Here is a 23,237-nt window from a genome sequence, read left to right as displayed (position 1 = left end):
TCTACAGTTACCATGGAAAATGACTGAGTGCTACTGTTTCTCCTATCACCATCACATTTCCTCACTGAGCCCTCTAACCCAACTCCCAAACCCATATTTATACAAGTTAAACAATTTTAAACATTATCAACTCTGTCTGAAAATATTCTTTACTAAGTAATGAGGTTTGCCATTATGGCTTCTCTTTCCTTTGTACATTCTGCATTCCACTCTGCTCATAAGCATTTCCAGTACACAAAATGCTTTGTCACTCACCTCTTGATCATGGCCCGAGTATGCCAAATACAGGGGAAAGATTCCTTCAATGCTGTTTTGTAATTCCTGTTCAAGTCCCTTCCTGCCAGTGAGCAACGGTAATTCCCCACAATTACCCCATCTGGGTTTAGCATGGGCACAACCTTGAATATGAAGAGATCCCGAAGGAGTTGAGCATCTGGGGAGTCACTCAGAATGAAGTCTAGGAACCCTCTCATCACCCAAGAGCTGTTGGTCTCCCCAGGATGGACCCTGGCACTTAGTACGACAGCTTTCTTTGCTGCTGCAGCAATGGCACTTTTGGATGGATTGGTAATGGTGAGGATGTACACTCGGTTCCCAGCTAGACTGTTGCACAGAGAGCGAAGTTTGCAGTACTGTGAACGCAGTGGATCCTTTACCAAAGTTAAGAGGTAGTGCTGCAGATCCGAATAGGTGTACGGGTAGAAATGAGCAAAATAACATGTGTCATGGCTATATGGAAAGCAAACTGTCCAGGTGAGGCAATAAAATGTCTGACCATCCTTTGTGCTATATCTATAATATTTGATGTTATTACCCGCTCTCTTCCAGCCAATACCACGAGACTGAGCATCTTTTTGAGAGTACAGGAGAGGCTTCATCCCCATGCTATACAGACTCTTGTCTTTCATCAGATTGACAATCGTGAAACGATAGGAGACGTCTTTTCTAGTATTTTGTACTCTGAAGTAGTACCACTGTGTGTGCTTGCTGGTATAAAGATCTGTCCTCAAGGTGAGTTCATATTCATATTTGCCTCTAAAATGCAGCCATCAAGAAAAAGAAAAAGATTTAGGAAGCCATCAGCAACTTTCATCTAAATGGGGAATTGCACCACATGTAATTAGAGACCTACAGACATCAACCTACCTCATTAAGTGGAAAGCAGAGGGGTTGATATTTTCTGAGGTCATGATAGAGAATATTCCATGTCTTGATGGAAAGCACTTTCTATACTAATTACAAAGATTTTCCTCCACCACTGCAGCCTGTTAGACTACATGTGGGAACAGATAGTGGAGTCTTTGTTTCAACCCAGGGTTCTTAAGTCTGGAAATTACATGTATATACAGTGATATCCATTTTAATATAGTGCCTTAACATCATATACTGTACTCACTGCCAAAACACTGAACCATGAAGGGACCACACTGGAACAGAGTCCCACCTCTCCACACTTTACAGTATATCTCAGACTTGTTGATTATGTAGGTTTGGCAGATAATCTGCTAGATCCCTTCTTAGACTTATGAATACAAAAATGAATATTTATATACCGCTTTTCAACTAAAGTTCCCAAAGCGGTTTATATAGATATAAATAAATAGATAAATAAAATGGCACCCTGTCCCCGAAAGGTTCACAATCTAAAAAAGAAATATAAGATATGTTGGGAATTCTCTCTGGTAGGAGAAAACCGTTTTTTATTATAGCAGAGTGCACAGAGGCACAACACAGCGGAATTTAGTTAGGCATGTGTGTATGCTAAGAGTAAAGTAACTTGGAGCCAGTTCATAGTTTCAAATTAATATAAATGGTATTTATTAGAGAACTCCATTCTAGATAGGAAAAAACAGGTTGCTTACCTGTAACAGGTGATCTGGTAGTGATCCGTTGAATCCATAAGGAAATGGGTTCTGCGCCTCCACAGGCACCTCGCGGGCCGACTAAGTAGTTCCTCGTGACGCCCAACCATCCTCTCACGCTCTTAACGCCTGTTATACTGAATGGCTGGGCATCCTTTAGTCAGTTTTTGTGCAGACTGCCCGTAACATACGATCTGCTATGTTGTAGCCATACTTCTGCAGTGGGGATGGTTTTTGGGCAGGTCTTATGGATTCAACGGATCACTACCAGATCACCTGTTACAGGTAAGCAACCTGTTTATCTGGATCGTGATCCGTTGAGCCCATAAGGAAATGGGTGACTAGTTAGCTAACCCAGCATGGTGGTGGGTGCAGAAGGATGTCTCTCACAGTAGCACCCTTTTCAAGACACTTCGCCCATATTCTGCCTGATGCGCCATGCGCAGGTCAACAGCATAATGTCTGATGAATGGCTGCTGTGTTGACCACGTCGCAGCTATGCAGATGTCATCCATCTTGATCCCCGAAAGATGAGCCGCTGACGTCGAATACGCCCTAGTAGAATGGGCCCTTATAGTTTTGCGGGGAGTAACCCCTTGTTGCTTATATGCCAGCAGGATCAGCTCAACCAGCCAGTGAGCCATGCGTTGACGGGACACTGGCTGTCCCTTGTGCTTGCCCTTGTAAGCTATAAAAAGCCTTTTTGACTTTCTGATTCCTCTTGTCGCCTTCAGATAGTATAGCACAGTTCTGCGCACATCTAATGAGTGCAGCGCTCTTTCCAGTGCTGTCTGTGGGTCTCTGAAAAAGGTAGGCAACACTATTTCCTGATTAAGGTGGAATTCCGTGATTACTTTTGGGCGGAAGCTTGGGTCCAATCTCATAACCACCTTGTGCGGGTAGAACTGGGTGTATGGTTTATCCACCCTTAGCGCTGTCAACTCTCCCACACGTTTCGCTGTGGTGATTGCAACTAAAAAGGCTGTCTTAAGTGTCAGTAAGCAGAGGTTAGCTGAATGTAGGGGCTCAAAAGGGTCTTCTGTCAGAGCTGAGAGCACCAAAGAAAGACTCCACTGTTCTAATGGCTGCTTCAGTGGAGGATACAAGTTATTTAGCCCTTTCATGAATCTCTTACACTCAGGATGGGTAAAAACCGATTTACCATCCCATCCTGGGAGCCTTGCCGAAATGGCCGCTAAATGAACCTTCAAAGACACATTTGCTAGGCCATTCATTTTTAAACTAGTTAAGTAAAGTAGTACTTGGCGCACCGTAGCATGGAGAGCTTTGAACTTATGCAATTTCGCATAGGCCTTAAATCTCTTCCACTTGCAAAAGTAGCTACGCCTAGTTGACAAGCGCCTACAGCAGAATATTTTTCAAAAGTCTATTCTCCAAGCCGTTAATCGCAGTGTCCGGATTTCCGGGTGCAGTATCCATCCACCTTCTCTTTGTAGAAGGTCTGGTGCGTTTGGAAACATGTAATAGTTCCTTCCTGATAGCCGAAGTAGTGGTGCAAACCACGGTTGACGTGGCCACCGCGGGGCTAGAAGTATGCAAGTTGCTTTGTCTCTCAGGATCTGGGCTAACACTCGACTGAGAAGCGGCAGTGGTGGAAACAGGTATAGAAGTCCCCTGCTCGATTCATATTGAAACGCGTCGCCCAGGGATCCTACACCCACGCCTGCTCGTGAGCAATATTTTCGACATTTCTTGTTGGCCGCTGTGGCAAACACATCCACCGACAGGGTGCCCCACAGATTGAAGAGAAGTTCAACACAATCTCGTTTGATCTCCCATTTGTGCTTCTGGCTGATCTGGCTGGTTCGACTAAGAGCATCGGCCAGGTGATTGTCTATGCCACGTATGTGTATTGCAAGTGGATATATGGTGTGCATAATGCACCAATCCCACAATCTCATGGACAAGGCACAAAACAGGGACCGTCCCTCCCTGTTTGTTTATGTATGCGATTGCTGTCATATTGTCTAGGTGGATCTGAGTTACTGTACCCTTCAGCTGAGGCTCGAAGGCTTTTAGCGCCAGAAAGGCTGCTAAGAGTTCCAGATAATTGATATGAGGCTGAGCTTGCTGGGGCATCCACCGTCCTTGAATGCAGTATGGGCTGCAATGTGCTCCCCATCCCAGCAGGGAAGCATCTGACGTGACCCATGCCGTCGGAACTAAAGGTCTGAACCTTGCAACAGATTCGTCTCCGCCATCCACCAAACCAGGGAACTCAATACGGCTTGGGAAAGGTGCAAAAGTAACTTCTGGCTGTCTATATTGAGTTGAAAGTGCCCCAGGTACCACCGTTGCAGGGGACGCATCCGAAGCCATGAGTACCTGACAGTCGTGTTGCAAGATGTCATCAAACCTAACAACCTTTGAACCTCTTTTGCTGTTTGACAGGGGTTGCAGGAGAACTGGTGTGCCAATGCCTTGATTTGGCAACACCTTTCCCTTGGCAAGAATGCTCTCCGCTGTTCCAAGTCAAGGGTGGCTCCTTTGAAACTCAGCTGCTTTCTTGGTGTTAAATTTGTCTTCTTCCAATTGACATTGACTCCTAACTCTTGGAGAAGGTGCAGCATCATCTGAATTTGAGTGACCAGAGGCTCCTTGTCCTTGCTCACCAGGAGCCAGTCATCTAAATACGGATAAACAATCAAGCCCTGTGTTCGAAGGTAAGCCACCACCACTGCAACAACCTTGGTGAACACCCTCGGGGCCGTCGAAAGGCCGAAAGGCAGGACGGCATACTGGTATATCGCTTCTCCCACTGTAAATCTGAGGTATTTCCGGTGGTTCTCCTGGGTGCCCACATGAAAGTATGCATCCTTTAGATCTAACATCGCCGCCCACTCTTCCTGATCCAAGAAGGGGAAAATTTCCTGCAACGTCGTCATTTTGAACTTCCGAGCACAGACAAAGTCGTTGAGTCCTCTCAAGTCCATGATTGCCCTGATTCCCCCATCCCGCTTGGGTATCTGAAAGTAGTGGGAGTAGAATCCTGACAACCTCTTCGCCCATTGCACTGGAACAATTGCTTTCTTTTCCAGCAACACCTGTATCTCTTCCTCCAGCACCGTTGTTGCTTTGGTAAACCTCAGGCTTGAGAACGGAGGTAGAGATGTGAACTCGATCGCATAACCTGTCCGTATTATTCTCAGCACCCATTGGTCTGATGTTATATTGTGCCATGCTTGGGCATGGCTTGCCAGTCTGATGGTCGAGCTGGCAACTACAGGGCCAGTGACAATGGTCCTGGATATTGTTCGTGTATGCAGTGGGCTGGCAGAACAATAAAAAAGACTGCTTAGGACTGTCCTTATTGGGACGATTGTTCCGGTTCTTATTCTTGTTGTTAAATCCCTTAGACCGCTGGTAGGGTCTATTTTGTCTTCTAAAATCCCTCTTGTCTTGGTAACGGTATGGCCTCTGACGGGCATAATTATGGTTATGGGAGCTCGAATTTGAGGCAGTCACCATGAAGGTTTTTGCAGTAAATTTTGACTTCTTTAACGTTTTCATGGTCGTGTCAGTGCTCTCATGGAACAGGCCCTTCCTGTCAAAAGCAAGGTTCTCCACACGGTCTTTCATGTCCTGTTGAAGCGAAGTAGCACGTAGCCAAGCATAGCGACACATGGTGACAGCAGTTACCATGGCCCTAGACTCTGTCTCAGCTAAATGTTTAAAAGCACTAAGCTGCTGCCTCGTGACTGACGTAGTTCTGTCATAAACTTCATTGAGCTTATCCTGCAGCTCTTCAGGAGTCATTGAAGTCGAATCCTGTAATAAATTGTCCCATAAAAGGTGAGTATAACGCGCCATACACGCCGCGTAATTGGCAATGCATATAGCTAGGCTCAAAGTGGTATACAGTTTACGTCCCAGTACATCAATCTTTCTGCCTTCCTTGTCTGCAGGTGTCGTATGACGGCGGCCACCTTTAGATGTAGAAGCACAATCGACCAGCATGGAGTTCGGATCCGGATGACATAGAAGGTAGGCGTTTTCTTCCTCCTGAACCCTGTACAGATTTTCAAGACGTTTAGATGTCGGGTTTGAAGATTGTATGGTATCCTAAGCTGACTTAGCTGCCTTCGCAATTGCCAGGATTATTGGCAACGAAACAGGGTGTGATGCTTTAGAATGAAGCATCATATTATACACAGGATCAGAGACCTCTGTCTCAGGTTGTTTTAAGTCCATACCTAGTGCTTCTGCTATTTCTCTTATTAACGAGTGGTATGCCTTTAGTTCCTCTGTAGGGGATCTAAACAGGCGTGGAGGAACATCTGATGGAGGATCTGACTGCCGGCTTGCCTGGTCAGAGTCAGAGTCGCCCGTATCAGAATACTCTTGCTGCACTGGAGTGGGAGATGAATCCCGCGTCTGAGGTGAGCTTGGTGGCGGGCTAGATTTCCTCTTCCGTTTCCCTCCTGGTTTCTCCTGTGTCAGTATCGGAGCTTGAATCTGACAAGAGATGGAGACTTGAAGTCTAGGCTGCTGGGGATGAACAATCTGGGGTTGTTGGAGAAGTATTGCTGCGTTCCCTGAGGGAGGTTCCCCATATCCAATGGTACGATGTTGTAGTGGTATTTGCTCCCAAGAGGCAGGTACCTGCTGTAGCTTCCATCTCAAGTAATCCCCATAATCATGAGGCAGTGAATGTCGAAAGCCACAAGAATGGGTTGGCTGGGTTGCAGCTTGGCAAATACCTTGGTTATAATTAGACGGGCCAGCTATCGGAGACACCACTGCCAATGGTGAATGCAGCAAGTTTTCAGCTGCTCCCCTTGGGGAGATAGATGGCGTCTTAGGTGGGGGGATAGGGAGATCTCCCTCCTCCTGTTCCTCGTCTAGACCAGCACTCAAGAACCCCTGGAAGGTGGACTCTGAGGCGGTGCTCGATGCCGAATCCAGCAAATCTCTAAGCACAGAAGTCGCACTTCGGTCTGACTGTTGGTAATCTACCCTACTCGCTCGCAGTGGAGTGGAGGGTGATTGATGAGGGGCAGGCGCTGGTGATAGGGATCGATGTCTCTTAGTTGGAGGTCTTTCCACCTGCACCAAAGGTTGCTCTGTCGATGTCGATGAATGCGCGGGTACAGCGGGCTCCGACATCGAAAACTCCTGCCGTTTTGGAGCGACTGTCGACACCGACACCGAGCTCGCCCCGCCAGCCTCCACATTCCAATCTGCGTCCGATCCCTGTGCTGAGGAGGGAGAAGGTGTTCCCCAACTCCTTTCCTTCTGACTACCCCTTTGAGCATCATGACGGTGCTTCTTGTCCTTGTGCTTCATTCCCTTCGAGGAGACTTCCAGTGGTCTCTTGAAGGTCTCGCCAGCAGACATAGTTTTAGACTGTTTGTGTACAGATCCGTGTTTCCCCGACCCTGAAGGCGGTGTCGATGTCGATGGGTCACCCCTCGATGTCAACGGTACACTAGGGCAAGGAGTTGGGGGACGAAGTGCTTCATCATATAGTGCAGACCGAAGGCGCAAGGCTCTATTCGTTCTTGTCTGCTTTGAAAAAGCACAACAGATCTTACATGCTGCCGTGTTGTGCTCTTCACCGAGGCACAGTAAGCAGGCATCATGGTGATCGGTAGATGGTAACTTTGCGCGGCATTTAATACAGCGCTTAAAAGTTGTTTTAGTCTCCATTCTCTCCGCGATTCCAGTCAAACAATCCAAGTCCCATCAGCCAAAATATCCGGCCTATCTGTCAACAGAGTTAGTCCGTTACACAGTCTCAGTTCCAAAAAACACAGTCCTAAGGTTCAAATACCAGGTAGGCAAGCAAATCCGTCAACTAAACTGGTCCAATATCCAAGAGAAAATCCCAAAATGATCCATGGTAATAACTAGTCTTCACAATAATTTCTGCTACCGAGGAGCCCAAACGAGGTCTGAATGCTATGGCGGTCAAACAGAAACTGACTAGAGGACGCCCAGCCGTTCAGTATAACAGGCGTTAAGAGCGCGAGAGGACGGTTGGGCGTCGCGAGGAGCTACTTAGTCGGCCCGCGAGGTGCCTGCGCAGGCGCAGAACCCATTTCCTTATGGGTTCAACGGATCACGATCCAGATGTAAGGAGTTATTATCTCTAAACTATCTAGCTAGCTGGATGCAGATGGATTCTGCATCTCTGCACACATGGTGCAGGGAAGAGGAGCTTGCATGTTGCAAGGTAGAAGGAACAGGAAGAGAAAAGAAAGAGAGGAAGGAAGTGGCTGGAAGAAAGGAAGTGTCCCTAAGAGTAGCAATCTATATTCCAGAGGGATAGTGTCAGAGCAGTAGAGAAGGGATGACCAATGTCTTGACCCTCTAGCCCTCTGACTCACTAGTCTGTCTTCCATTGTCTTTAAGAGACAGTGCAAAGTCCTTCACTTCCAACAAAGATAGACACCAGCAACAGCCACTGGAGGGATGCTGTGCTGGGGATGGATAGGGCTGCTGCGATGACCACGTTGCAGCCAAGCAGATGTCGTCAAACAGAAACTAACGGAAGACGCCCAGCCGCTCTATATAGCTAGCATGCAGTAGCACGTGCAGGTGGGTGGTTGGGCGTCGCGAGGAGCTACCTAGTCGACCCGAGAGGTGCCTGCGCAGGCGCAGAACCCCATTTACTTATGGGTTCAACGGATCACGATCCAGATCTATATCATGTCAGTCAGTGACTCACTACTCCAATGGATTTGCTAGAACAGGGTGGGCAAAGAGAGCAGGCAAGCTGCAAAATTCTCCAGAACAAGGTTCTATCAAGGAATTGCCCAAGGATTTGCATTTCCTATTATTCCAAACAGGGACCATTAAGCACTGAATAATTGCATTATTCAGCAATTATACACTATTCCCTCTGCATCTGCCTGTGCCTCCCAAAACTATGTCCATGAGGGTCCCTCAAACCTTAAGCAGACATTTGTGAAGTGCTCAGTTACTTTAGCAAATACATCTCAGCAATACTGAAAATGCCAAATTTGCCCATGAGGTTATGCACATTTCAGAGGAGTACCTGTTATACTTTAAAGACTAATAGAAAGCTTATGCTACAATGTGCCACAAGATTCCTTTTGTGTTTTCTAAGATCATTGGTCAAGTTTTCCATATTTGTTGTGAGTTCACAAAACTGTACGAATAGAATGTATTTGTAATTTATTATATACCCAATTAGACACAAACAGGCCAAAACATTCAGGAAACTATTATAATATCAAAGGCTGCTTAACTTGTGAAAGATTGCATTAGATGGATAAGCTATTGTTTTAACTTTTACATAAACTACTATGGCATGCAAGTTTGGGTCGGTATAAAGTGTGCTAAATAAAATAAAATAAGTTGCAATTTAAAAACTGGCATTTGTCACAAACACTCTGGTTCTTAAAAACAGACATAAATTGGTGATGCCAATGCAAGAGCATAGTAAAAGCCTGCAAAAGCTGTCAGCTAATCATCCCAGTCTAAAATGGTTTCCACCTCTTGATGCCAGATAGTTTTTTGCCCCATATGATATTCAGCTTCTCTTACTCACACCCTGACAGCTTTCTGGAGGTTCCCACTTTCAAAGCGTGATTCAAACAACAGTATGGGGTCTTCCGAATCTTTTAAACTGACTGCAGGTGGCTTAATAGGCTCTTCTGATCCTCCAACTCGGGAACCAGAAAAACAGGTACCATTAGTTGCTGCAGAAAAAGAGGTATGGTAGTCAGCATAACATTGCAGATTTTAAACCAGGCATGCATACCAATCCTTAAACCAGGCATGCATACCAATCCTAAAAAATCCATTATTCAGTTTTCTATTCACAAACAGTAAAACAACCATGATGAAAGAACACTGAATATTGGCAGCAGATAAACAAGGAAATAGACATTCAGACTAGCCCTGGGTAGATGCACATGTTGAGTTCCAGACTACTGCGGCACTGTTGTGCAAGTGGGGGAATGAGTGATCTTCACTGATCTCCCCTTCCCTCTGAAGCCCACTGTGCATCAGGAAAATATATTCCTGAGGGCTGTGCAGCTATCAAGCTTAAATGTAGTCAGTAATAGACTTTGATGGCAGACTCAGACTTTTGAAAAGGAACATATTTTAATATAATGCATTTAATTGCCATAAAATATTACTTAATGACAAATAATGTAAATCAGGTGTAAAATTGAATGAAAGACCATCAGCAACTTCTCTAGCTCTTGCTACTCAGTATAGGGTAAAGAGAAGCTTAACATTTTTAGAGCAATGGGACTGATTTGCAAGTGCTTTTACCATGTTCAGAACAAACAAACATTTTTCTCTCCTGTAACAAGCTCTGACAACCTGGTTCTGAAAGTCTGCAACATAAGCTGGTTAGCTAACACCCATGATGTCACCAAGACAGTGATGATGATGATGATGATGATGATGATGATGATGATGATGATGATTTCTTGTTTACACAGTCAGACAGGTGTTATTGACTGGTTTGTTTTATCCAGACATCGAGTCCTTCCCAAGGACCTGGGATGCCAGAATTTTATTGTCAATGGTTATAGATATCGTCTCAGAATATAGGCTGTTCCCAGTAAAGCTGCTTTTTGTAATTGGCTGATGGTGATTTCTGTGGCCCCTAAGGTGTTGAGGTGCTCTTCAAGGTCTTTTGGAACTGCACCCAGGGCGCCAATTACCACTGGGATTATTTTGGTCTTTTTCTGCCACAGCCTTTCAATTTCAATTTGTAGATCTTTGTATTTGGTGATTTTTTCTATTTCTTTTTCTTCTATTCTGCTATCCCCTGGTATTGCTATGTCAATTATTTTCACTTGTTTTTCTTTCTTCTCGACTACAGTGATATCTGGTGTATTGTGTGGCAGATGTTTGTCTGTTTGTAGTCGGAAGTCCCATAATATTTTTACATCTTCATTTTCTTCAACTTTTTCAATTTTATGGTCCCACCAATTCTTGGCTACAGGTAGCTTGTATTTTTTGCAGCTGTTCCAGTGTATCATCCCTGCTACCTTGTCATGCCTTTGTTTGTAGTCAGTCTGTGCAATCTTCTTACAACAGCTGATCAGGTGGTCCACTGTTTCATCTGCTTCTTTACAAAGGCGGCACTTGCTGTTTGTTGTGGATTTTTCAACTTTTGCTCTTATTGCATTTGTTCTTAGTGCCTGTTCTTGTGCAGCCAGTATTAAACCCTCTGTTTCTTTCTTCAAGTTGCCATTCTTAAGCCATTGCCAGGTCTTGGTGATGTCTGATTTTCCACTTATATTGTGTAAATATTGACCATGCAGGGGCTTATTTCTCCATTTTTCTGCTCGGTTCTTGACTTGTTCTTTCTTGTAGGCCTGCTTACTTTCATTGGTGTTGAATAGTTTCACGTTCTTGACCATTTGAAGTGCATCTTCTTCACTGTCCCTTATATATTCTTCAAGGCCTCTTTTCTCCTCCTCTACTGTTTGATGGACTTGTAGCATTCCTCTTCCACCTGAGCTGCGAGGGAGGTAGAGCCTATCAACATCACTGCAGGGGTGCAGAGCATGATTGATGGTCATGATTTTCCTGGTCTTACGATCTAGCGTCTCTAGCTCTGCCTGGGTCCAGTCTATTATTCCTGCAGTGTGTCTAATAACAGGTATAGCCCAGGTGTTTATGGCTTGTATGATGTTCCCGCCATTGAGTTTGGACTTGAGGATTTTTCTGACTCTCCTGATGTATTCACTTCCAATTTTTCTTTTAACTTCAGTGTGTGCGATGTTATCAGCCTGGAGAATGCCCAAGTATTTGTAAGGTTCTTTCTCTTCCAGGTTCTTGATGTTGCTTCCATTGGGCATTTGTATTCCTTCTGTTTTTGTTGTTTTCCCTCTGTTTATTATTAATGCAGCACACTTGTCTAGTCCAAACTCCATTGCTATATCGCTACAGAATATACGGACAGTGTTTAGCAGTGATTCGATTTCTGACTGGGACTTTCCATACAACTTCAGATCGTCCATGTACAGCAGGTGGTTGATTTTACTGGATGTTTTAGATGTTTGGTATCCAAGGCTTGTTTTGTTTAGTATTTGTGAAAGTGGGGTCATGGCAATTACAAACAATAGAGGGGATAGTGAGTCCCCTTGGAAAATGCCTCTTCTAATGCTAACCTGTCCAAGTGCCTCGCCATTAACTGTGTACTCCACATGCTCGTTGCTTTTAAAATAAATATCTGAATGTTTTTGCTGACACCAGTTGTTTCTAAACATTTTAGTATCCATGTGTGAGGCAATGAATCAAAGGCTTTCTTGTAGTCAATCCATGCAACACTTAGATTGGTTTTTCTTCTCTTGCAGTTTTCTAAAATCATTTTGTCAATCAGCAGCTGGTCTTTTGTGCCTCTGGTGTTCGGGCAATTTCCTTTCTGTTCAACTGGAAGCTGTTTGTTAGTTAATAAGTGTTGCATCACTTCATCTGCTATTATTCCAGTTAATAATTTGAACATGGTTGGCAGGCAGGTTATCGGTCTATAATTACTTGGAACTGCACCTTTTGCTGGGTCTTTCATAATGAGATGAGTTTTCCCAGTTGTTAGCCATTGTTCAATATCACCGCCTTGCAAAATGTGATTGAACTGTTTTGATAGTTGTTTATGAAGGCTTGTTAGGTGTTTAAGCCAGAAGCCATGCAGTTCATCGTCGCCTGGCGCAGTCCAATTTTTAATTTTCTTTGCTCTTTCACTTATTAATTCTGGTGTTATTATTAGATCTTGCATTTGTTGGTTACATTTTTTGACCTCTTTCATCCAGCCTGCTTTTTTATTATAACCTATTGGATTGTCCCATAATTTCTGCCAGAATTGCACTGTTTCTTCTTTATTTGGTGTTTCTACGTTTCTTGCAGTTTCTCCTTCTATGCTTTGGTAGAAACGTCTCTGATTCGACTGGAATTGGAGATTCTGCCTGTGTTGTGTAATTCTGGCTTCATATCTGCTAATCTTCTTTGACACTGCTGTTATTTGCTGCTTTATTATTTCCAGGACTTCTCTAATTTTCCTTGAATCTAGGTGGTATTTTTGGATCAGATACTGTTTGGTGTTTTCATTCTTCAGCTTCTTGTCTTTCATATCTTTCAATTTACTAGCATCTGATCTAAGCCTGGAGATTTTATTTTCTAATCGAATCTTCCATTTAGGTGATGTACTGCTTTCTTTTTTTACAGGTCCACTGATCTTATATCTGAGCTCTTGTGTTGTTATTGTTGCTGCACTGTACATTAGTTGGTTTGTTTCTTGCAAATTATTGGTTGTTATTTCTGCAAGTGCAGCATTGACATCTTTTATTGCATGAGCAAGTTGGTTTTTGACAACTGTTTTTAGAGCTTGAAGTCGAACCCTGGTGGTTGTTTGGTTCATGTGCTCAGTTATTTTTTGCTTTAGTTCTTGTTGCTTTTCTGTTAAACGGCATTTGGGTTTTTGAGGTGAAGGCAAAGGGGAGGTTGCCTGGTTTTGATTTTGAAACAGTTCAGCAATGGTGGTATCCTCTATTTCCAACACCTCCTCCACCTGCGCCTGAGCAACTGCTTCAGTTAGTGGTAATTCTTCTTCCATATCTTGAGCCTGTGTTGCTCTTTGCAGTTCTTCCAGCTCAACTCCTGTGAATACTTTATTTCTTATTATGAATCTTCTCTGGTCTGCTAGCCTTTGTTCTGTTATTTCTGTATCTGGATGCTTCTCTTTCCAAATTTGGTACATTCTTTTTAAATAACCTCTTCTAGTTGGACTAGACTTGTAACAGCAGATCATTATTTCCTTGTTGGCATTTTTTGTATATTTTTTTCGGTTAAGCGACATTTCTTCCAGTAGCTTTGCTGTCTCCAGCCCTGGTTGCTCAACTGAAGATCCTGAGTCCTGTAGCCCACTTGCCACCAGATGTCCAGGGACCATAGCACCTGGCACGGTCCTTGTTGACCCAGGCGACGACCGATCCGGTATAGATTTATTAAAGTTACGTCTCACCATATTGTTGATGGGAGAGGCACTCTTTGTCTGGCTCCTCTGGTGAGACCTGTCCAGTATGATTGGACCTCTGGCATAGCTCTCACCTTCATCAGAGCACACCTTCATCAGAGCACACATATTATCATCATCATCATCATCATCATCATCATCATCATCATATATTTCAACAAATACAGCACATGTGTAAAAACTGTGCAGCAATGGGAAAGAACAAACAATAAAACTCGAATATACCAAGGTAATTCTTAACCCAACAAAGAGTTCAAAGCCAAGAGTCCACATACTATACATCTTCATTCTCAAGTAGTACTATTCTACAACATATGCAACAGCTAACTTGCAAAAGTCTTCCATTTAGGTAAGAAAAATCAAATACAATATTGATTGGGGCAGACCTGGCCTGGAATTGACCTGGCAGCAATTTTTTTATTTTTGTTTAGGCTGAAAGAAATCGGAAATTGAATGCTAAGAAGAGAACACACAGTGAACAAGAAAAAAACAAGACAGCAGAAAGAAGAATCAGGAAGACAGGCCTAAGATGCAGTTAAACTGAAAAAGGTAGCTATATGGAACAAAGGCAAGACTAAAGAACTGAAGAGATCTGGCCTACAGGGGTCTTTTAAAGATTTCCTTCATTTGAATAGTCCTGCTTTCTGGAGCAAGTGGGTGCTGATAATTCTCAATGGGCAACCTCTAGCAAAGTATCTAGTGTAACATAAATTAAACATGAGCCAGCAGTGTGATGCAGCACTAAAAAAGCTAATGGGCTGCATTAATAAAGGCACAGTTTTTATATCACGAGAAGTAACAGTTCCTCTATTCTATGCTAGTCAGACCTCACTTGGACTAATGGACTAATGAAGTGCCTCTGAAGAGTTCCAGACTAATGAGGCACCAACACTCATGCCGGGGGAGGGGGAGCAAATTTCAATGAGTTCCCCTCTCCCGGACCTTGGAAGAGCTACCACGCTCACCAATCTGGGAAAACTCAGATTTAGCTAGTTTTTTCTTTGAAGAATTTTCTGCAGCAGCGCCAATGGTCCAGCACTGACAGGCAAAGGTGCCTGTTAAACCGAGCAGCACCTTGCTTTTAAACACTTTAGATCGAATCACTAAAGAAAAGAAAAAATGGAGCAAAGCTAGGGGATTCAAATTTCTACAAGTCTGATGCAGCCACCATATTTAGGACTATTTCACTTTATCTGCATTAATCAGGACATTTTAGAAATGAGATTAAGTTTATCTTCAGATTTTACATTTTGTTATTGTTCTTCACCTGAAAAACTGGCATAATAATAGTACAAATCTTATTAACAGTTTAACCTCAACAATGTATGCAAATACCTTGATAAATTTGATAGACAACAGTCCCACGTTCATCTCCCATTACTTCTGGTGAAATTTCATTTCCTGTTGGCTGATAGAAAGGTTCAGGTCCAGGAGGAACCCACTCTACCAAAACATACAATGACATATTTATTTTTATTGCGGCCTTATTTGTACCTTCAGAGAAAATAAGACATGTAATAAGAACTGAAATAATATCCTCTTGCTCTCTATATTCCCAGAGTGTTCTACTTTCAGTTTAATTCAATACCACTCCAAATACACATGTTGGTATGACAAGGTACACAAGTAAAATGTAAAGGCTGAAAATGAAATGATGATTTAAACTGAAAGAGCTACATATCAAGATACATACTGCAAAATTTACTAAGACCTGGTTAAAGGGAAGTAGACAACATATTATTAAATGTTTATTGTACTTACAAGTGGGAGGGAAGAATCAGAGTTTCTGAGGGATCAGTATCTTTGGACTTGTTTATGAACATTTTAATTAGAGACCATGGTAGGAGCAGGATGATGAAATTTGTGAGTGACTCCAAGTTTTGAGGCATTGCTAATACATGCATGTTTCACAAGCTTAATTTGATGACTTCATGAACTATAGCAATAAAGACTGAATGACACACTATAATAAGGGGCAAACTACAAGTTTGGGGCAGCATACAAATTTGATAAATAAAGTTCAAAGTATATATTATTCAAAAATGATAGATACATTAGAAAGAGAGTGGATTTTTTTTTTAAAAAAGTGTCCATCTGTCCAGAAATCCAGGAGGGTGAACACTGTATCCCAGTGGAGCGCATAAATGGAGAAGGACATAAAAAACATTGTTGTAGCTTCCTGGAGTCTACTATAGACTGCCACAACAAAGATGGGTGATGCTTTCCTGAAACAAGTTACAGATGCTGAAAAGAAGCGAGAATTAGTAGTAACAGGGGACCAACTATAATGTTTAATTCTTAATTTTATGGAATAATGAGAATAATTTTATGGCATAATCAAACCTTGGATTTAATGAAAGATGATTTTAGTTAGGTTAGAGATAAACTAACAGGCAAAAGAGCCCAAGGTGAGTGGGAGTTCCTGGAGAAGTGAATTACTAAAAGTGGATATAGTCCACTAAATTACTAAAAGTGGATGTAAGTGCAGTCACAAATAATTCCAATTAGAAAGAAAAATTAGAAATATCTTTTTTTTAAGTGTGTGTGTGTGTACGCGCACGCGCGCATGCACACACACACACACACACACACTGATGAGCTGAGCCTGAGTATAAATTTTGAAAATGACACCTATAAGAAACTGAAAAGCATTTGCAGCTCATGAGAAGTATGTTTCATGTTACATGTTAGTCAGACTTCATTCTGGGCACCACACTTTAAAATTGATGTATTAAAAATGAAATGGGTTCAGAGGATGACAATTAAGATGGTCAGAGGTTTGGAAGACAAATTGTATGAGGAAAGGTTGAAGGAAGCAGGGGTGTAGCTACCATTGAGCAGATGGGTGCAAAGAACCCAGGCTCCCAGATCCCCCCTCCCTATTTTCTTTATCTCCCTCACTCCATGGGACCACCGGGGAGAGGGGCAAACACAGGCCCCCTCTGCCCTTGCTATGCCCTTAGAACTGGGTATGTTTAATCTGGAGAAGAGAAGACTAAGGGATGACGTGATAGCACTTTTCAAATACCTGGAGAGCTGTCGCAAAGAAGAGGGCAAGGTTTGCTGTCCCAGAGAGCAGGACTGGATCTAAAGCATGCGTAGAGTGAGGTTGAACATTAGGATAAAATTCTTAACAGCAAGAGCAGTTTGACAATGGAACCAATTACCTCAGGTGGGCTCAATGATAGAACTGATTAACTAGGTGGGCTCTCCCCTGCCGTAAGTTTTCAAGCAGTTTAGAAAGCCATCTGTTGAGGATGCTCTAGTTCTAGTTTTCTTACATCAAAGGAGAACTAGATGGCCTAAGAGACCTCTTCTAGCTCTATGATTTTATGTTGCCCTATACTGTGTTACATTACACAAATACTTTGGCCCTGCGCTGTTTCTACTTAAACAATAACCGCAGAAAGGCTTGCTCATATCACTATTCAGATATTCTATTTCACACACTTTCCCAGACACAACTAATTTTCTTGTCAGAAAAAGACAAGTGTGAAATGAACTTCATGAAATCCTGTAATAAAAACTAGTGCTTTAACCTAGAATAGATTTAAACATCACATTGGGAATAACTGATCTACAGTTTTGCATATTAGAACATTCTCAAATGTGACTGAATAGAATATACTAGCTGACCTGGCACAGAGCATCTGTGCCCCTAGTTCTCCCTGTCTCTTCACACACACCCTTCAGCCCCATTTCATTCTCCCCCCACCCCAGTTCGTCCCCCTACATTCATTCTCCCTCAGCAGCCAGGCTTCTCCTCCCCACCCACCGCCACTTCTCCTTCCTGCCTGGCAGCCACCTGGCCAGCCTGGCCTCTAGTTCACTGCCGCTGCCATCACCGTCTTCTTCCCCACCCACCTCTGCTGCCATTTTCCCACCAGCCTCCACTGCTGTCCCTCCCCCACCACCAACCACCGTTTTCTTCCTGGCCTGCTGCCCTCTTCCCCCCACCCACTGGGCCGCCACTCGCTGGTGTTTTGTTTCCCCACTGGCCAACTGGCTGGCTGCTGCTTCCCCAGCAATTTTTTCCCCTCCCAGCCGTCCCATTGCTATCCTGAATTCTCGCAAGAGCTGCCACGCATGGGATTAGCGACATGTATGCCTAGGATATATATATAGAGAGAGAGAGAGAGAGTGTGAGAGTGTGTGTTAATGGTCTACATCCAGATTATTTTTAATATCAGTCCAAGAGGCTCTTAAACTGGCAGCATTATTTCTAGAGTGAGCTCAATGGCTTTGTGCTAATGGAAAAGATATCTCCAGTTATGGTCATTGTACATACAGTCGCTTTTACAGCAAAACATAATCCATGCAAAACAGGAATTACCAATATGGTGAATCTGATCCTGGATTACTTCACACTCTATTGGCCAGAGTGGGGCCAAGAGTGAATCTCTACAGTAGGGAAAACTGAAAATGTTCCGAGGTTCTCGCAAGCGTAAAACACCAGGGTCCTCTGGATGATCAAGTGTAAGTTGTTTGCTTTTAAGAAGTGCAGTCTCCGTCATAAATGAACCTGCCACGAGAAAGAGGGGGGAAAGACAGCCATTAATTTAGTTGCAGTGCCCACTCTGTATGCATCTATGAGGATTCAAGCATTCATTTTCTTCTCAGTAGGTCAATCTCTCATGTCAGGCTTGCCGTTTGCTTACGGAGTAGCTTGTCATGTGAATCATCTTCTGATCTACTTCCCTTGTGGAAGTTGCCTGGCTTCAGCTCATAGCAAGAGTGCTCCTCCAAGTCCTCAAGAGGCAACATGGGGTTTTGGATAGTTTTTTCCTCATCTAAGAACAAACATTTCTGCTATTATTGTGAAAAACCTCATTACTTGAGCCATTTAAAACTAACCTGAACAAACAATGGCAAAAGCCATAATACACAATAAAGGAGATTGCCATCATTCAATTATTTACACCCTCTTTCCCCTTAAGCTTCAAACAGGCATTCAAAGTTTATACAGCAGTGTCTCTTCTTGCAGGGGCAGAGTGCTGGGATAGGGCTTCTGCAGGAACACTGTACTGGTAAGATTTAGTGGGATGATACTTGGTAGTATAAAATCCAGTAAATACATACATACTAACCTGTTACTATCATCCATTTTTATTATGTCAACAGAACGGCTCATAGGAATAGCTGTCAATGTTAGCTACACTACAGGGAGACCCGATGTCATATGTATCAAATATATATCTAACATATGGATGTCAGATAAGGTACACAGAGCAGTTATGCTTGTGAGCATAATTATGCATATCTAAAAGTAACTTAATTAATTAATTATACTTGCTTCAAAGGTGGCTAGGAGGATTGAGGTAAAAAGGAAGAAAATAAAGCACTCTTGTGCTTTACATTCTGCAGCACTAAATAGTGTAATATCAATATTTCCCCCACCCCAGTTTGTAAATGCACAGGGCCTTGTTTAGCCAATTAGAGAGTGGATAGCATTTCTTTCACCCCTCTGAACTAAACTTCAATAATTTCTGAGTGTTAAAGAGATAACAAAGCAGTGAAAGGATACTGTAAGAAGAGAAAAGCTCTGTGACAGAGACAGAGTGTGATACATGGAATAAAACAGACTTATCAGGTATGGGCCTATGTCCTCACCTTTGAAATAGCCATAGTATTGCAAGTGCTGATACATGAACCGCTCATAGGGTTCCTCCGGCAGCTGTAGAAGAAAAATATCTGAGCAGTGAGTAAGTCAGCATGTTCTACCTGGGTCTGTTTACTAAAGTCTCTGCATGCGCTAGATTCCAGTACAACATTAAGTAATAAAAACACTAGGCAATTATGCAAGACCAAAGAGAAGATCTCTGAATGTGCAACATTCTTTTAAAAAACATAATGTTTATCAATAATTCTATATAAACCCGCAAATGGAAAGACAGTCATTGCCTGAGTAAAGAGGATTGGATACTAAAAGTATTAGAATTGGCAGAAATGGCAAAATTAACAGCATTATTAAGAAATAAACTTGAAGTATTTAAAAAGGATTGGGACCCTCTTCTTGTTTATCTAAAAACACATTATAAAATGGATTTTTATCAGGTCTTCGAGGGGTAACAACAAATGCTTTAAAAATGTCCCAGAGTTGATTTCTGTATGATTTATCGGGCGAGGTGGGGGGGGGGAGAATGATGAAACTATAGGCAAGACCTGGGTATTGTTACTGATACTTGTTTCAGTTATGAGATCGAAGTCCTTATGTGCTCTTTTTCCTTTTCTTGTCTGTTTGTTTTATTTGTGCTTTCCTTTTTGTGTTGTGAAAAAACTGAATAATTTAAAAAAAAAAAATAATTCTATATAAACCAAAATACCAACATACAAAAGAAAAATATATACACAATATCAGAGAGAGCATCTTTCCATATACAAAATGCCCTTTTGTAACAGGACATAACAATATTCCAGCTTTGGTCCTGAAATGGTCTTCCACGAGTTACAACTAATGCCTCAGAGTTCTCTTATTCATCACACCTCTACTAAAAAAAACCCCAAATTCCATTCCTCATTTCCAGAAGTCCTAGTTCATATACCACAAATATCTATTACTAGCTGAACCCGCACAGAGCATCTGTGCGGTAGTTCACTTCCTTTTTGGGTTAAGTTGGGAGAATTCGTTTGGCTGGTCCTCCCACAGGTCTCTCACTCACTCTGGTCCCCCCCCCCACAACAGCTCTCTCACTCTGTCCCCCCCCCATAGCGCCTCTCTCGCTCGCTCTGTCTCTCCCCCCTACGCAACTCTCTCGCTTGCTCTGTCTCTCCCCCACAGCGCCTCTCTCGCTCGCTCTGTACACTCCCCCCACCTTCTGCCCTACTCCCCTCCCCCCAAGCCTTCTGCCTCAGTCCCCTCCCCCCCAATCCTTCTGCCCCAGCTTACTCCCTCCCAGTGGCGTATCTAGGGAAAATAGTGCCTAGGGCAAGCACTGAAATTGCACCCCCTGTCCAAACATCTGACACCCATCTTTCAGATAATTTTACCATAATATCAGCTGAATAGTGATGTGCACGGTCCGGAGAAGTCCGGACCGGCACCGAAGGGGGGCCTTGTTTCTAGGGCGGGGAGGGCTTGCTTAGCCCTCCCGCCTCCTTGCCCCCGCCAGCGCCCGTATTGAACAGTATAGGGGCGCTGGAAACCAGCCGCCCTCCCCCGCCGCCGCCGCGGCGAAATAACCCCCAAGGTCAGCCAGCCAGCCAGCCCTCCCTCCCTCCCAGCTAGCTGCCCTCCCACCCACCCACCCGCTCGCTCACCCGCTCGAACACTGGATAAAAAACGAGAGGAGCTCCGGCACAGAGCTCCTCTTGTTCGGAAGGCCGCCTGAAGAATGGCGGCATGCGCGCGCCGCAAAGCACACCGTTCTCCGGAGGCCCGGTCTACCCGGCGGGAAAGGGCCGGGTAGACCGGGCCTCCGATCGCTGAGTAGACCGGGCCTCCGATCGCCGGAGGCCCGGTCTACCCGGCCCTTTCCCGCCGGGTAGACCGGGCCTCCGATCGCTGGGTAGACCGGGCCTCCGGCGATTGGAGGCCCGGTCTACTCAGCGATCGGAGGCCCGGTCTACCCGGCGGGAAAGGGCCGGGTAGACCGGGCCTCCGATCGCTGGGTAGACCGGGCCTCCGGCGATCGGCGGCCCGGTCTACTCAGCGATCGGAGGCCCGGTCTACCCGGCCCTTTCCCGGCGGGTAGACCGGGCCTCCGGAGAACGGCGTGCTTTGCGGCGCGCGCATGCGCGCGCAAGCCGCCATTCTTCAGGAGGCCTTCCGAACGAGAGGAGCTCTGTGCCGGAGCTCCTCTCGTTTTTTATCCAGTGTTCGAGCGGGTGAGCGAGCGGGTGAGCGAGCGGGTGGGTGGGTGGGTGGGAGGGCAGCTAGCTGGGAGGGAGGGAGGGCTGGCTGGCTGGCTGACTTTGGGGGTTATTTCGCCGCGGCGGCGGCGGCGGGGGGGGCGGCTGGTTTCCAGCGCCCCTATACTGTTCAATACGGGCGCTGGCGGGGGCAAGGAGGCGGGAGGGCTAAGCAAGCCCTCCCGCCCTTAAAGGCATACCCCCCACCCGGACCCGGACCAGGCAGGGCCGGACCGGTCCGGCAGTTCGGCCATTCTTTGGAATGGCCGCCGGACCGGTTCGGGCACACTGCTACAGCTGAAATCTACCTACAGCGGTCCTATTTGGAAGATTTGCAGGCACATCGTGTATCTAGAGTGTGTCCATGTGGATCTGGCCATATTGAAACAACCGCTCATGTCCTGTTGTATTGCGATTATTATAGAGAAGTAAGATGTAAATTAATAGCCCCGCTTTTGAATAATTTCCCTGGTCATCAAGATGAATTTTATTTAAATTACTTGCTTACCAATCCAAATTCTGATGTTGTATATACGGTGGCTAAATTTTGCTATATAATATGTCAAATGCAGACTCACATGGTGTAATGAACTTTTATTGCTGTTTTTGTCTTATTTTTTATCTGTTTTTATCTTATTGAACTGGTCTATGACTGAAATAAATAAATTGATTGATTGATATCAGCTGAAAAATACAAGTCAAGCTTGTTAATCTTTTAATCTTTCAAAAATCATTTAGCAGTGGACGTAGCCAGACCAAAAAATGCTGGGAAACTACAAATTTCAGTATGATGGGGCTCATGAAATACCCAAATACTATGTGGAGGTGTACTTGGAAAACTAAACAGAAGTGCCTGTCTAATTCTCTACTATGCATTGTAGCATCACTATTACATAAGTTTTAAAAATAAATGGAGAATTTGACTTTTCCCAGATACTCTGAAAATAATTAAAGGATATGCAGAGTAAACTGTGTCACTGCTTGGAATATATTCTAGTATTTCAGAAAGACAGTTAAAATGAGAGAAAGAGAGCAAGAAACTTCCAGTGGGCCTTAATACTAAGGATTTCACACTGATTCAAAGACAAACTCACCATTAATAGCCATATTATTAAGACATCACATTTAACTACTCATCACAAGAAACAAAGTAAGAGCAAATGAATACAATCCTAGCTCATAAGCTTCAGCTCGTTATTCACAAGCCCTGATTCTCTGTACATAGTGCCAAACTGAATAGGTGTACAGTGATTTATATTATATTGAATTAAAAATAATTCCTGTAGTCCCTTCGGGGGGCTTCCTAAAGGCTGTGGGGGGTCTGTAAAGGTTTCCCCTCCCCCTGCTGGCTTCTAGGGCCTCGCAGGGACCATTTTAGCATGTGTCGTGGCCATTTTTTAAATGACCGCTAAAAACAAAATGGCCACCATGCATGCTCAAATGGCCTCTGCGAGGCCTGGCCTGGCCTAGAGCCTCACAGAGGTCATTTGAGCATGTGCAGTGGCCATTGTGTTTTCAGCAGCCATTTTTAATTTTTTTTT

At 44.0% G+C, this 23,237-nt stretch overlaps 1 protein-coding gene across 6 annotated transcripts in view; it reads right to left on the bottom strand.

The window, feature by feature from the left end:
* Nucleotides 1–23,237, bottom strand: part of AGBL2 (AGBL carboxypeptidase 2) — a 71,049-nt gene that overhangs the window by 45,949 nt on the left and 1,863 nt on the right. For 3 of the 6 annotated variants that reach the window (XM_053287475.1, XM_053287473.1, XM_053287474.1), the window contains exons 3-8: nucleotides 19,459–19,522; nucleotides 18,507–18,638; nucleotides 18,182–18,370; nucleotides 15,184–15,291; nucleotides 9,400–9,550; nucleotides 256–1,035 (exon numbers count right to left, since the gene is read on the bottom strand). In XM_053287475.1, the coding sequence (XP_053143450.1) occupies nucleotides 256–1,035; nucleotides 9,400–9,550; nucleotides 15,184–15,291; nucleotides 18,182–18,370; nucleotides 18,507–18,638; nucleotides 19,459–19,522 (1,424 nt within the window). The remainder of the gene's footprint in view (nucleotides 1–255; nucleotides 1,036–9,399; nucleotides 9,551–15,183; nucleotides 15,292–18,181; nucleotides 18,371–18,506; nucleotides 18,639–19,458; nucleotides 19,523–23,237) is intronic. The other 3 variants (XM_053287478.1, XM_053287476.1, XM_053287477.1) reach the window with 1 other exon arrangement.

Source organism: Hemicordylus capensis, chromosome 1 (assembly GCF_027244095.1).
Source record: "Hemicordylus capensis ecotype Gifberg chromosome 1, rHemCap1.1.pri, whole genome shotgun sequence".
NCBI classification, from domain to species: domain Eukaryota; kingdom Metazoa; phylum Chordata; class Lepidosauria; order Squamata; family Cordylidae; genus Hemicordylus; species Hemicordylus capensis.
Note: the sequence above shows the minus strand (reverse complement) of the source record. Positions and strands in the feature narration are given on the sequence as shown.